This window comes from Urocitellus parryii, chromosome 11, assembly GCF_045843805.1.
Source record: "Urocitellus parryii isolate mUroPar1 chromosome 11, mUroPar1.hap1, whole genome shotgun sequence".
Taxonomy (NCBI): domain Eukaryota; kingdom Metazoa; phylum Chordata; class Mammalia; order Rodentia; family Sciuridae; genus Urocitellus; species Urocitellus parryii.
Window position 1 is genome coordinate 100849013 of NC_135541.1, and position 14883 is coordinate 100863895.

At 45.1% G+C, this 14883-nt stretch overlaps 1 protein-coding gene across 3 annotated transcripts in view; it reads right to left on the reverse strand.

The window, feature by feature from the left end:
- The window catches only part of LOC144249027 (uncharacterized), a 125934-nt gene that overhangs the window by 19794 nt on the left and 91257 nt on the right, over nucleotides 1-14883 (reverse strand). For 2 of the 3 annotated variants that reach the window (XM_077791533.1, XM_077791530.1), the window contains one exon: nucleotides 8635-9130. The exons of the other annotated variant lie outside the window; for it this stretch is intronic. In XM_077791533.1, coding sequence (XP_077647659.1) covers nucleotides 9010-9130 — 121 coding nt within the window. In that variant the 3' untranslated portion in view covers nucleotides 8635-9009. Of the gene's footprint in view, nucleotides 1-8634; nucleotides 9131-14883 lie in introns of those variants that run through there. 3 annotated transcript variants of the gene reach the window in all.

Genomic DNA, 14883 nt, shown 5'->3' on the forward strand with positions numbered 1-14883 from the left:
CCACCAGAATGTGAGCACCGCAGATAAGAGCAGCACTCACTCATGAGATCAACCACTAATAATTTTGTGAGGGATCCAAGAGCTGAAGGTCAAACACTGATTCATCACAGGCAGGGCTCCTTTAAGGGGGTAACAGAATTCATTATGATTTATTGTACACAAATGGAGTACAACTTTTTATTTCTCTGGTTGTACATGATGTAGAGTCGCACCACATGTGCATTCATACATGTACCTAAAATAATGATATCTCCCCTATCTTTAAACTGCTCTCTGTGAGCCAGGTCAGCTCAGCAAATTAGATAGGCCATTTTGCTTAGCTCTACAAGAAACCCCGTAAGATGGTTATTGTGGTGATTATTAAATTATTATCATCCTGGTTTCCACAATTGAGATTTGAAGGTAGGACTTTGAGACCTAAACCCATGCAAAAAGAATTTATTGAGAGAAGCTGGCCCTCCATGCAAACCCCTTGAAGACATCGGCATGTACACTTTCCCAGCAATTGAAGCCAGGAGATATTTTCAGTTTCTGAGTCCATCAAAAAATAGGAAAGTGATGATTTTATTCTCATTCTAATAATAAACTGGCATTTCAGAAAGAATACAGGGAATCAAAGGGTGGTGTGCAACTTAAAACAGCTGAAGAGCTCCGTGGATTCTGGGGAACAATTCTCCTGTCCATGTGCAGCATGAGCCCACAAGAGATGGCTCTCTCACAGCTCATCCAGGGAAGACCAGGGTGGTACCTGGTCCTCCACCACCACCTGGAAGGAAATGCCAGTGCAACAGGAAGGAGGAAGAGAGGATGCTGTCAAGTGCAGGGGAGCTCTAAGGAAACACAAGGGAAGGTCTCCACAGCCATCACTCTCCTTATGACAAAGGAAGACTCCAGTCTTTCTGGGTGGCATCTCACCTTTGATGTAGGAAGAGATTCTAGAGGTAAGGTATCACAGAGGATGTACAAAGAGAACATGAAACAGTGACCGAATTCTAGAAAAACAGCAAATGACGGCCTAAATAGGAAAGAAGGAAATCTGTTAATCTAGATTCAGGTGGTGTTCTCTTCTCTGAGAAAATTATATTTTGTGTCCCACCTGCCTGAAGAGCAGTGGGTGCCCCGGAATGCCGAGAAGTCCTTTGAGGACACACATGGCCCTATGTTGGGAGCAGCAGTTCTATTAGATGTGTTTCAGATGAAAAGATGTTTCACACAAAAAACGTGACTGGATGAGAGAAATCACTTGTGGATTTATGAAAGATCCAACATTCCTCCCTTTTTGCTTTTGTGTTGGAGCAGGGCAATGAGATCATCTGGCTACTTCCTGCTGGAGACGGACGATGCATGTGAAGGAAGGGAGGAATGGTCAGGGTGTGGGGACAAAAGAAGCATAGCTGTAAAGCATAGCTGTAAATTCACTGAAGATATGAATTTCCTTGGGGCTAAAATCGATGAAAGTTCCTTGAGCCATAGGTCATGGATAGTCTCGATCCAATCTTTATCCCTGCAAACTGGGGAATCAGCCAGCTGTCCTGTTGGAGGACCTCCAAGAACTCCATGAACCGGGTGCACCACATGATTAGCCTAAAAGCACCAAAGATACCTGAAGGCAAGGAAAAGAATAGGGAAGAGGAGACACCACAATTCTGGCTGGAGGTCTGGTGAGAGGGACTGGCTTAGAAAAGCCCAGTGGTCAGGAGGAGGCACACGAAAGCAAATGGGCCTAGAAACACTGGGTGACAGGCTAGTGAAGTTCCCCAGTCGTGTTTCCGTTTTGTAGCTCCATATCCACGATAGTGAAGTTCCGTCAATCATTGGTGAGGCCTTCACGTCAGGGACAGGTTTCCTTTGAGGTGGCAAGTAGCTGATAATCCCTGAGGAGAAGCTGGTTAAAGGTCTGATTAGATATTTTGCCTATCTGAGTCTGCAGGAATTTATAATACCTGGTAGAAAGGCACAAAACAAGAAAATCCCAATTAGAGGGCAATCTGGGATGTCCGATAAAGCAGGCGATGTAGGTGTGAGAGAAGTGGATGCCAGGAGGGTGGCAAAGAGAAGGGTGGAACTAGAGTGAGGCATGTTGTTGTGAGGGTTTCTTGGGATGAGGAAGGTCCTCCTTGGGAAGCGGGGAAGGAACCCTCAGGTGAGGATTCTCAGGGGTGATGGAGCAGACATATTTGTGGGAGGAGGACAGTGGACGGTCAGTCTGGGCTCCCTCAATTGGAGGAGGGGCCAGTTCCAGCCTGAAAATATGAATCTATGAAGTCAGTTTGGGGATTCCTGTAGGCGGGCAGCAGTGGGAGTGCACAAGATAACCCTGAGGGGGCCCTTCCATTTAGATCTCAGGGTAGGCATGTCACCAGAAGAAGGAGAGAACTATACCCAGTCACCTGGGTTAAGGGGAAAGAGACATGTGACCTGGAGGGATCAGGTAATAGAGTTTCCTGGTGTTTCCAAATCTGTGATTGGATGAAACTAAGAAGGGGATGATGGAGATGTTATGGAAGAATGTAGGGTGAAGGAGTCATCCCAGGTGGTAGGTGTGGGCGTCCATACATCACCTCAAAAGGGGATGTTTGAGTTGACCTTTTGGGGAGCACCCAAAGGCAAAACAGGGCGACTGGGAGAAGACTGACCCAGTTGAGATGTGGTTCAAGAGAGAGCTTGGTGAGGGTCTCCTTTAGGGTGAAGTTAACGCATTCTACCTTGCCTGAAGAGGTGGGATGTTAGGGGATGTGTAGATTCCAGGGAATATGGAGAGACTCAGCAATGCATTGTGTGATTTTTGAGGCAAACTCGGGGCCGTTATCTGATTGCAAGAAGGTAGGGACCCCGAATCTCGGGATGATATATGAGAATAAAATATAGGCGACCATGGATGCCCTTTTGTTGGTGGTTGGAAAAGCTTCCACCCATCCTGAGAAGGTGTCTACAAGAATGAGGAGACAGAGATACTTCTTGACACTGGGCATGTGTATGAAATCCAATTGCCAGTTGGCTGCTGGGAATTGTCCTCACGCTGGTGGGTGGGAAAGGAGCCTGGCTTGAGAGGGGTATTTGGAACTGTTCTTTATGGCCAAAATTGGAGTGTTGTAAGGGGAGTGTGTAGGTCTTATTAAGCCTTTGTGCCATAGGTCCTTAATAATGGGCTGTAGGCCCTGAAGACTGCTAGTTGGAAGATGATATTGAGGTTGACAAGGGAAATGCTGACAGGGACATAGTAAGCCAGAGAGGGGGTGGAATTGTCTCAAACTTGAGGGTTTACCTCTAGAGGGAGACAAGAAGGGGAGCCTATGGACATGTGGGTTGCTCCTACAAGGGCAAGAATAAAACAAAAGCTGGGATGGAATGTGATGGAGGCATGGAATTTGGCTAAGATGTCCCTTCCCAATAGGGGAATGAGGCATTGAGGCAATACCAAAGACTGGTGGGAGAAAGAATGGTGGTAAAACCTACAAGAGAGCAGGGGGGTATTAAGGGGAAGGATTGTTTGTCCCCCTACCCTGAAAATTGGGGAACAGGATGGAACAGTGGGTCTTCAAAACTCCCTCAAGACTGAATAAGTGGCCTCTGTGTCTAAAAGGAAGTTAGTCAGGTGTCCATCCACCACAATAGTGACCCTGGGCTCCTGAAAGGTGATGGTGGTTGTGGGGGAGGGAGCCCCAAGGTCCCTTCAGTCGTCCGTTGCCAGCCCCAGAAGATCCGGATTTGGGCTTGGGGTGGATCCGACTGCCCTTCAGGGGCTGGGGCAGTCCACAGCCCAGTGACCCCTTAATTGGCATTTAGGACATGGATATGTAGGTGGCCTGGGATTAGGGCACTCCCATGCCCAGTGTCCCTCTGTCCCACACTTAAAACATGGCCCAGGGGCCATGTGGGCATTTGGCTGGAAACAAAGCGGTCCATGGGGCAGGTCCCCATAGAGCCTGTGCCAGCATCTGGGTTTTTTGTTTTCTGGCCTTCTCATCCCGGTTATGGTACACCTTAAAGGCTGTGGCCAGGACTTCAGTCTGAGTGGTCAAGGGTCCCAGTTCTAGTTTTGCCTGAATCTCTGTGAGAGGAAGTAAGTCATTAGGAGTTGTCTCCCATTGTGGGTTTCAGAGTCTAAATTAGTGTATTGCTGGAGGGCCTTAGTCACTTAGTCAGTCTATTTAGGAAGGTGGAAGTGTTCTCTCTCTCTCTCTCTTTTTTTTGTCCTGATTGATTTCTTGGAGTTTTTCAAAGTTTACTGAGCTGCCCATCTGAGTCCTGCAACTAGGCAGGGAAATTGGTCCCTCAGGGCTAATCCTGCAGAGGGTCAGGGTGGTTTGATGGCCCTCATCAGCATAATTACGGGCTTGTTCCCTTCCTCTAGGAGAAGGGTATTGGCCAAGATCATGTAAATGTCATGAAAAGTAAGACTATAGGCTTGGAGTAAGTACTGTAATTCCTTTATGTATGAGGCAGAGTTGGTGGTGTAGGAACCCAAGCATTTTTCAATCTGTGAAAGGTCTGCTGTGGAGAAGGGCACGTGGACCCCAATGAACCCTTTTGTCCCAGCAACCTCTCTCAAAGGAGCCATAATTGAAGTAGGGTGTGGCTGGGCAAGACTGTGCACAGGAACGGGTGACAGGAGGACTGAAGGAGGAAGTGGGGGCAGGACCCAAAAAAGGAGCTGGAGGGGCAGGGACTGGCATGGATGAGGGAAGAGGAGAGTAGGGGGGAGGGATTTGGGTGACCATATGGTGGTGGCTTTTTGGCTGGATGAGGAGGCAGAAAGAGAGGAGGGTTTATAAGCCAAGAGGACATGCTTTGGGTTGCAAGAGGTACAGAGAGACAGATTCGAGCGAAGGAGGAAGAAAGCCTGAATATATAAAATCTCTGCCCATTTTTTCAATCACACACAATAACTGTAGAGATCCCGCAAAATGGCGGGGGTCTAAGGATCCAAAAGCGGGGCAATGGTTTTGGTTATCTAAGGGATAATTGGGCCCATCGTGAGTAGATAATTTTATCAACTTCTTGGGATTTCTCTTGGGGGTTAGTCTGAGGGTGTCCAAATTTTTGAGGAGGCATTTGAGAGGGGAGTCAGCCGGCAGAAAGGAGGCAACTCCCATGGGGCTATGAGGAAGGGAATGATATGTCGACTGGAGAGGCATCCCACTCAAGCCAAATATCAGAATGAGACCTCAGGCCTTTATACAGTTGTCACCCAAATCCTCTGGTGAGCCCTGGGAGCTCTGGGTCACCTGGCACCAGGGTTTATGAACAAGAGGGGAGAGGAGGAGACCCAAGCTTGAGGAGGGGAGGGAACTTGCCAGTTCTCAAGCTGGCTGAGGTCTGTTGGAAGGGGAAGACTACAAGAGGACCACTGCGAACGGGAAGGTCTGGGTGGGGTGTATTCCTCCCCACGAGACACCACAGGAGCTGCAGGACAATCAACGGCCAGTTCCCTGTTACTGTGCCTCAGTGGGATTACGAGTCTGGAGAGTGGAACTCACCAATTTGTAGGCAGATGGTGGATGCGAAGCAGGCGATCGAGAAGATGGGTGCAGGTTAGTCTCTGCTCAGGTGGTGATCTCCAGCATCCTGGGAGTCCTGCTTAAAAGCAGGGGGGTCCCATCTAAGTCATGGCACCAATGAAAGGTGAGTGACTCACCCAAGATGGAGATTCAACCAAGAGATTTTATTGGGGGGCTGCCTCAAGGGGAAGAAAAGGAGAGGCAGAGAGCAGAGAGAGGAGAGGAGGAGGGCAGAGAGAAAGAGAAGGAGAGCAGAGAGGGGAGAGAAATAAGAGGAAGAGGGAAGACAGGATGAGGGGAAGAGGGCAGAGAGTGTGAGTTTGCGATCTTTGGCTTAAGAAGGGTTGCATAGGCAATGTGGCAGGTGCTGATTGGCAGGGTGACTCGGGAACAGCAAGCAGACACTGTGTCCAGCGGGAATTGGTTGTAAAATCAAATTTGGTGCTCTTCGACTTGGTGCCCTTCAGAGAGGAGGAGGGGTAAAGGATTATATGATGTTCTCAGGAGAAGGGCGAGCCTCCCACACATCCAACACAGCCACCTCCTCAAGACACACTTTTCCTGCCCTGTGGGTTGAGGCCTCTCCTCAGTGCAGCCCCCACCCCCTCATAGCTCACCAGCCAGGAAGGCAGGGAGGAGGGGCATGGGTTGCTTTCTCCAGGGGTAGCATCATGGTCCCTACTGGCAAGCAGAAGGTGTTCTGAGGAAGGGAGGCTGGTGGGGCCACCAGGGAAGTTCTTGTTGATACTGCTGGTTATGGGTGTATATTTGTGAGTTCTGCTTCCTCACATGTTGAAGTTTGAACATTAGAGAAGCATGCCGAGGCAAGCATTATTAAAGCAGGGTTTATTTAAAAAGCGGTAACATAGACGTCTCCTGTGAGGGAGAAGGGGGCCATAACTGGTATCCTGGCATCCCAAGAAGCGAGGTGTTCTGCCCCTTTTATAGGTCCTAGGCTTCCTTTGTTCTCCTGCCTTCTTCCCCCTTATCTTTCTCCTTCCTGTATACATGACTAGGCCCAGGAATGCTCTGGAATGACCAAAGGTGGAAAACAGGTGGGCTGAAGGAGGAAGGGCAGGATGATGCAGCCAGGACACATTAATTAACAACTTTATAGCTCCCTGTAGGGAGGGGCAGGGCAATTCCTGGACAGGTTACCTTAGCAACAGGTTGGAGCAGGGGGAGGTTCTTTATAATGGTGAAGGAAAGGCTCCAAAGGAATTAACATTTCAATCCCTCTGGGGACTGTCTCCAACTTACTAAAAAATTGGCCTCCTTGATCTGACCTGAGGCTTTACCTATCTATACTGACTGCCTGTTTAATTCTGGCTTCACTGTCAGACAGCAGGGCTGTGGGCTAAGAGGAAGAGGAGCCTCCAAGCAGAACTTCTCAAAACAAGCTGACTCCTCCAAAGACCATGTGATTCTAAGTGGAAATTTGATCCTTCTTTAATAAATAATGAGAATAGCAAAGTTTTTCATGATAGGCACTTGATATATACAGATGACACACATACACACACACACACACACACACACACACACACACACCCCAACTGTATATCTGTATGTCATCTGGGAATTTTACCTCTGTGGCCATTAAATAATTCCAATTTGATCAATATTTATTTTTTTAATAAAAGAAAAGGAAAAATACAATTATCTTTAAGGCATAGTGAAAGGCTAGTGATGCACCCTGTAAGGGTAAAATTTCTAAGCTGTTTCTAAGCTGCAAAGCCTGAGTTAAAGTGTAAAAGACTGGGCATTGTAAAGTTTGCAAGCTGTAGGGCCTGGGTTAAAAAGTAAAAGACTAGGTATTGTTAAAATTTCCCCTGCTACCCCTAGAACCTGTAATCCCTGTAGCTGTTAGGACAATACTGGAACTGCCCAGTAAATATTCCTCCTGATCCTCTGGCTGTTTAATAGCTAAGGGCTCTGAGTAGCTCCGCACGTAGGCATCCAGGCCCCCAAACCAATCAGTTTGAATGTGTACCCCGCTTTGAAGTGACCAATCACCCCTGCCCAGCCTGTTCCCGCCAATGAATGTACTAATCATTTCTCAGAGTTGTTGTTCAATTTTCCCGCGCCTCATGATGATTTGTTCTGATGTATGCAAAGCCCCCTGCCCTCCTCAAAAAGTGTACTTAAGCTCTGCTTGACCTCTGCTCTGGGCTCTGGGCTGCTCTCCTTTCTTGAGTGGGCACGGAGCCCCAGCATGCTGGTTCAATAAACTCCCTCCTGCTTATTGCACGAAGCCGGTCTCTTTCTCCGACACTTCGCCAGACCCTTACAACCTGAGATGGAGATTCAACCAAGAGATTTTATTGGGGGGCTGCCTGAAGGGGAAGAAAAGGAGAGGCAGAAAACAGAGAGAGATGAGAGGAGGAAGGCAGAGAGAAAAAGCAGAGAAAGAGAACAGAGAGAAAGAGAGCAGAAGAGGAGAGAAAGAAGAAGAAAGCAGAGAGGAAGGAGGCAGAGAGCGTGAGCTTGCAAGCTTTGGCTTAAGAAGGGTTCCATAGGTGATGTGGCAGGTGCTGACTGGCAGGGTGACTTAGGAACAGCAAGCAGACACTTTGTTCCGTGGGGACTGGTTGAGAAAACCTTTGAATTTGGTGTTCTTCATCTTGGCACTCTTCAGAGAGGAGGGGGAGGGGTAAGGGATTCCGTGATGTTCTCACAAGACTGAAACTTAACTTTGGTGGGGAGTCTCCCACACATCCAACACATACTTTGGAGCTTGTGATTCTCATGGCAGCAGTATCTCAGCTGACTGTTAGCAACAGACCTGATGAAGATACCTTAATCACTGACCTGCTGTGCAAACGTTTCCCAGGGCCATGAACTGGGTATTTGAAAGGTTGGCTTTCCATTTGAGGTGCTCTACTGAAATGTGGCAATTGGAGAGTGGAATGGACTTAGAGATGGAAGCACAGGGGTTTTTTTTTTTGTTTTGTTTTGGTATTGGGGATTGAACTTCTAAGGACAGGCATTGGTGACCAAAAGGAAGCAGATTTAGAGCTGCTGAACAAGGCTTTATTGAGATTTGCTCCTGGGTGAGACTCTCCAGTCCAACAGAGAGGGTCAGGGGGAATTGCACCCAGGATCAGCTAGATTGGAAATGTATTGGGCTTAGGGAAGGAAGGGCGAACTTGGGACAGGAAAGGAAGGTTTTTAGAGTCCCCTGTCCTCCAGGGGTTGGTGTGTGTGTGTGGGGGGGACTTGCTGAGATCTGTGTGTCCTTCCAGGATTGGTCAGGAGACCCTGCTGATTGACAGGTGGTTATGAGACAGGGTGACTTATTGGTTGTTTTTTTATGCATGGAGGTTGCCTGGTGCTTTGTTCCCTTGCCCACTTCAAACCAACCTAACATTCTGGCCTTTTTGATGATATAGGGCTCCAATTTCCATCTGAATACTTCCTGCTGGCTAGGGGCAAAGAATCTCATTCCTGGAAAGGGGTCAGGGAGGGTTTTAGGTGAAGGCAAAGTCTCTGGAGCAAGAGGAATTGGTCATGAGGAGGAGTAGGTTTCTGTCTTGGGTATCGGGGGCTGGTAGTCTTGAAGAAGTAGTTGATGAATTTGTGTATCTGATCTTGCAGGAACTTCTGTAGGCAATTTAACAGACATGGTCCTATTAGGAGAAACATAAAGAGGACTAATAGGGGTCTTACAAGGGGGAGGAGCCAAGGCCATACTTGACTGAACAAACCTCATAGAGACTGTTGACCTAGTTGCTGTCTCCTCTTTTCTAGCTGTTCTTGTAGTTGTTTGATCTTGTCCTTCACTACCCCCAGGAATAACTGTGTTTTGGTTTAACTGTTTTTGCTAGGGGTTTACGATCAAGCTGGTCAAAATTGACTTTGTTTCTATCTACTGTTAAGAGTCAGCTGAGTTCCCACAGGGGTCACTCATAGGGGGAACTTGAGAGCAGTTTCTTAGTTCTGCTAGTGCCGTTTGTGCTAGGATAGGCCCAGGTCTTGCTTGACCATGTGGCTTCCCTTGGAAGCATCAGGGATGTCTCCCTTCTCCAATGACCCTCTTTTCATAGCAAGTGCACTGATTGGCTTTTCATTCTCCAATGGTCTCATTAATCAGGAGGTTATATGGCCCAGAGTTGCAAAGCTCTTTAGAGAAGTTCCCTGTTCCCTGGATTCAGACTGACTCAGAGGGCCAGAGCCAAATATTTAACTTTAATTTTAAGTCTTGGTCTTAAACATCTAGTGATTCCGTCTCACCAGTCTTAAATTAACAGTACTGGGCTTTAACTGAAGCCTACTTTGAAGTCATTCTGACATGTAGTAAGATGGAAGGCAGAGCCTTATCTCAGGTAAGGCAGGGTTCTTTATAAATCTTAGGTAAAGTGTTCTAGTACTGAAGCTGATCTTTGCTTTTTAAATATCATTTTATAAAATTATCATATATTGTTGCTTGAGGTCACATGAATATTAGCTACCACAATATGATATTATATTTAAAACATAAATTAACAGGTCCGGTTCTAGAATGTTAAATGATATAAATAAATAGCCAATATGTTGTTCTTATAAATCTAAAATTACCATATAACTTTTTGGAAAACACCAGCTTGATATAATGCTCTTTCAAAGCTTCTCCCTTAAAGACTTGTATACCTAGAAATTATGAACACATTTAATAAACAAAAAAGAGTGGTAGCTTTCAGTGTTAATCATTTGTTCAGTGGTTTAGAAAACATTTGTTGAGCAGCTCCTATGTATAATGAAGTAATGTGGGCTTAGGGATGACTTTGATCAACATGCATTACTACCTCAAAATTGCTTTCTTGTGGCTGTACTTGAACAATAAATATAAGAATTGTCAGGTGGACTACAGAACGGCAAGAGTTCTGGAAAACAGCAAAGCCTGGAGGAAGGGCAGAGAGTGGGAAGAAGGCCTTGAATCTTCAACAGATCATCAGCAAAGTCACCAGTCAACAAAGGGCACCCAAGCAAAGGCTCAAGTAGGGAGTAAAATCCCACAGAGAGTTGTTCCCAGAAGAAGAATTTCCAGCACAAGGCTCTGAGGTGGGAATAGGAGGCCACCAAAGAAGAATGAGGGCAAAGAACGGATCAGGAGAGCATGAGGCTATTGCCACAATGGGCCAGGGTGACCACCCAGGGCCTGCAGCCCCTGTAAGAGTTTGACTTCTATTCTAAGTGAGACTGGGTATTTTTGGAAGCTTTCAAGCAAAGAAATGGCATGATGTAGTTTACATTTAAAAGAGTCATTCTGTATTCTTTAAAGTAGATAATAGGAACTGTACTATTAAAAAACAAACAAACAAAACAAACAAACAAACAAAAAAAACAAAGAAAAGAAGCCCTGAGTCTATCAAAGTCCATCAAAGTCCTGGGAGCAGGGGCTTGGGGCTTGGTCTCCACTCTGGCTATTGGGAGCACCCATGTCACAGAACCCATCCACAGCCTCTCCTGGTTCCAGCCTTGGGCCTTACCTGATATGCAGGCTGTAGGCTGAAATCCAGGTGAACACTCAGGGACCCAAGCAGGTTTCTGTGGCTCTCTCTGTTGCTACATTTTCTCTAGTGTCCTGACCTGCAAATTCTGAGCAACTCAGCCTCTGGGCCCTGATTTTTCTCATCTCAGCTCTGTGGGAAGGCCATGTTCTGCTCCTGCTACCCTAACACCATCACAGGGAAGTGTCTCCTAAAGGAAGGTCTATTTTCTGTGTTCCTATTACCTTCATTACCTTGGTGATTACAGTCACTGACTGCCTTCAGTTCAGAATCTAAGAGCAGTTAGATGACTGACAGATGCATAGGTAGACAGAAATATAAAGAGATGTCTGACAGGTAGCAGATTCATAGTAAGATACACACATACTGCATTTGTCCTCTAAATTATGAGTAATTAAATCATCACAACTAACCAGGACTATTCCAAAGAGTAATGTCAACAGCATAGTGGAATAAGAGGTCGGAGGCTTCACTCACCACCACAGAATGCTCCACAGACAATAAAACACTGTTGAATGGCCTTCCCAAACCAACCAATTAGGAATAAGTCTGAGTTACTTATGTGGTCATAGAATGGACTAAAATTTTCACGGAAAGGGGAAAGAACTGGTCCCCATTGATCAACTTCCCTGCCCCAAGTAGGCACCTTATTACATAGAGAAGATCCTCTAGAAGCCACAGTATCTCCATAAAAGAAAGGTGGCAGTCATCTGGCTTGCCATCACCCAGAGACACTTCCTAGAAAACCCATTCTGGGGTCACCTCTTCGGAAGATCAAGGAGAAATGGCAAGGCTGCACCCCCTGGGCTCATGTGGAAACAAAACACAAAGGCAAAGCTCATCGTGACCATCACTCAGGTCTTTAGTGCTAGTTCTTTGGACCTGCCAGTGGTACTGCATGATCAGGAGCACTGGATCACTGCATAGCCAACTTTCAAAACTGAGCTGTTCACTCTCAGAAATGGTGGTAATATTTACCTGCTTTGAATCATAGAGAACCAGCCTCCAGAACTAACATCAGACTCTACTCTGAAACCTTTCCCAGGGAAGACGGTGGTCATAACAAATTTGGCTGAGGAGGGTCTAGACATGCTATCCCTAGAAGTCTAAACAGTGCTCAGCCCCAGACTTAAGCTGATTCTAAAGCCCTGCATAGGCCAGGAGGCAAACCCCAGCCAAGGATTTCTACTAAGCAAAGCAGGAAGTCATATCCATCCCGATCAGCAATCTTTAACTCATTTTAGAGCTCCTCCTGCAACCCTGTTCACCTGCTGAGCTCAACACTGCTTCCGACTTACTGAGGAACATATCAGGACTCTCTGAGGTGGCTGCAGAACCCATCCAGCATGGTGAGAGATCACTGCCAGTGGTCTTCAGAGAGAACAGCAAGCATCCAGTCTCATGTCCTGCCTTAGTCAGAACCAAGGGAGCAGACAGGCCATCTATAGTACTGCAAGAAATCTTGGTCTCAAAATTGTGACCAAAAGAACCATCTAGAATCACAGTCTACACCAAATAGTAGAGGTCTATCATGCCAATGAATACTTGTGTAAGGAAATAGTAGCTCCCTCTTCAATGCTAAACACCCACAAAAAATCCAAAGAATTACAAAGACTCAAGTCATCATGACTCCTTCCAAAGGAGCCAACAACACTCCAAATGTGGATCTTCAAGCAAGAGGAATCTGTGAAATGTCAGGTGAAGAATTAAGACTAATCCTCAGCGAATTACAAGAATATATGGATAAAAAATTAAGTGGAATTTTGAAAACAAAATGACAAGTTTGACCATAAAAATTCAAACAATAAAAAGATAGAAATCCAAAAGATGAAGAATACAATGACTGAATTAGAACAATAAAATGCTTCAACAACATGTGGGGAATGAAAGTGCAGGCACATAAACAATCAGTTAGGCTGTCATCAGTTTAATATAGACCGTCATAATTGTAAGGCATTCTTTGTGAGCATAACCAGAGCAGCCACAGAGTGAAAACCCACAGTGTGGGAGGCTGACATAGCATATGACCAGTGTTTGCCTCCCCTTCTGATTGGTGTGGCACTGTGATCTGGTTGCTTAGGTAACCAAAGATAGTAGCCCCAATCTTTAGGGTTGAGAAAACACAAATGTGTTTTGTGCATGAGAGTGCCTTCCTACATCCTCAGGGGTCGAGCTACTCACCTGTTCCTTTGTGATATTACCCTTGCCTTGTTTAGGATAGAATGTTCTATGGAAATGCCCTTTGTGTGTTCCTTCTCTTACTCTGCTCTTGGGTGTGGCCTATCTAGATGTCAGTCAACCTGCTGATAACAGACATTATGAAGCTAGACTCAGCCCCCTGAAACCTGACCTCTTGCCTCATTTGAATGCCTTCTCCTCAATAAAAGGGGTCAGCATGTGTGGGCTCTCTCTCTTTCTGCGGACCCTTAAGGTCAGAGGAGCCATCACAGCACCCCCAAAGAAAAAGGTATTTCTGTCTCTTATATGGTTATTTCACTTGGCCCAGTTCCCCTGGAGTGACCCCTGAGTGTTTAAGTCACAGGAACGTGACAACACAGGGAATGGGCTATAAAAATATGGAGTATCACAAGAAGCTGTTACAAACAATCACATATCAAAAATGGATAATTAGAATAAATGGATACCTTCCTACACACTTACATTCTTTTTTTTTTGCCATTCCTTCTTTGGAATGTCACTTTTTTTTTTTAGAATTTTAATGTTTATTTTTTAGTTATTGGCGGACATAACATCTTTGTTTGTATGTGGTACTGAGGATCGAACCCGGGCCAGACGCATGCCAGGCGAGCATGCTACCGCTTGAGCCACATCCCCAACTCCACACTTACGTTCCACTAAGATTGAATTGTGAAGAGATGGAAAATGTGAACAGACCAAAAATAGATAAGATTGAATAAAAAAATATGAAATGAGATAAAAGCCCAGGAGCTGATGACTTCACTACCCAGTTTTATTAGTCATTTAAAGAACTTACACTAACATTTTAGAAACTCTTCCAAAAACATTGAAGAGGAGAGAAGTTTCTCAGTTTCTTTGAGGCCCATGCTAGGTTTATTCCAAAACCTCACAGGAATGTTCACAAGAAAATAACAGGCAAATATTCTGGATGCAAATATCTTTTAAAAGTACTAGCAAACCAAATGCAGCAGTATATCAAAAGGACAACTGACCACAGTCAAGTGGGAATTTTTACTGTGATATAGGGTTGGGGTTCAACACATGTGAATTAGTAGATACAATGTATCACATTAACAGAAGAAGGGAAGAAAATCATTAGGATCATTTCCTTATATCCAGAAAACACATTTGATGAAACTCAAAATCCTATTATGATAAAAACATTTAATGATTAGAGATATGCATCTCAATGTAATAAAAGCCATGCATGATATGTACATAGCGAGCATTACACTCAATAGTGAAAGATCAAAACATCTTTCTCCCTCAGATTCAGAATACAACAAGCCCATCTTGTCATTTCTATTCCCCATAGTTTCAGAAGTCGTTGCCAGAGCAATTAGACAGGAGAAAAAAAAAGACATTTGTGTAGGAAGTGATAATGTGAAATATTTACTCTTTTCTGAGAACATTATCTTTTGAACATAGAAAATCCTTTTGAACATATAATATGTAACAAAATATCTATAAGAACTAATGAGGAAATGCAGTACAGTTGCAGGTTACAAAATCAGCACATAAAAAATCAGTGGCATTTCTGCAAACTAGCAATGAACAATCTGAAAACAAAATCAAGAGGATGATCCTATTTAAAATAGTGTTAGAAAGAGCTTACAGATAAATTTAACCAAGGAGGTGAAAGATCTATAAACTGAAAACTATAAAGCATTAGTAAGAGAAATTAAAAAAATGAT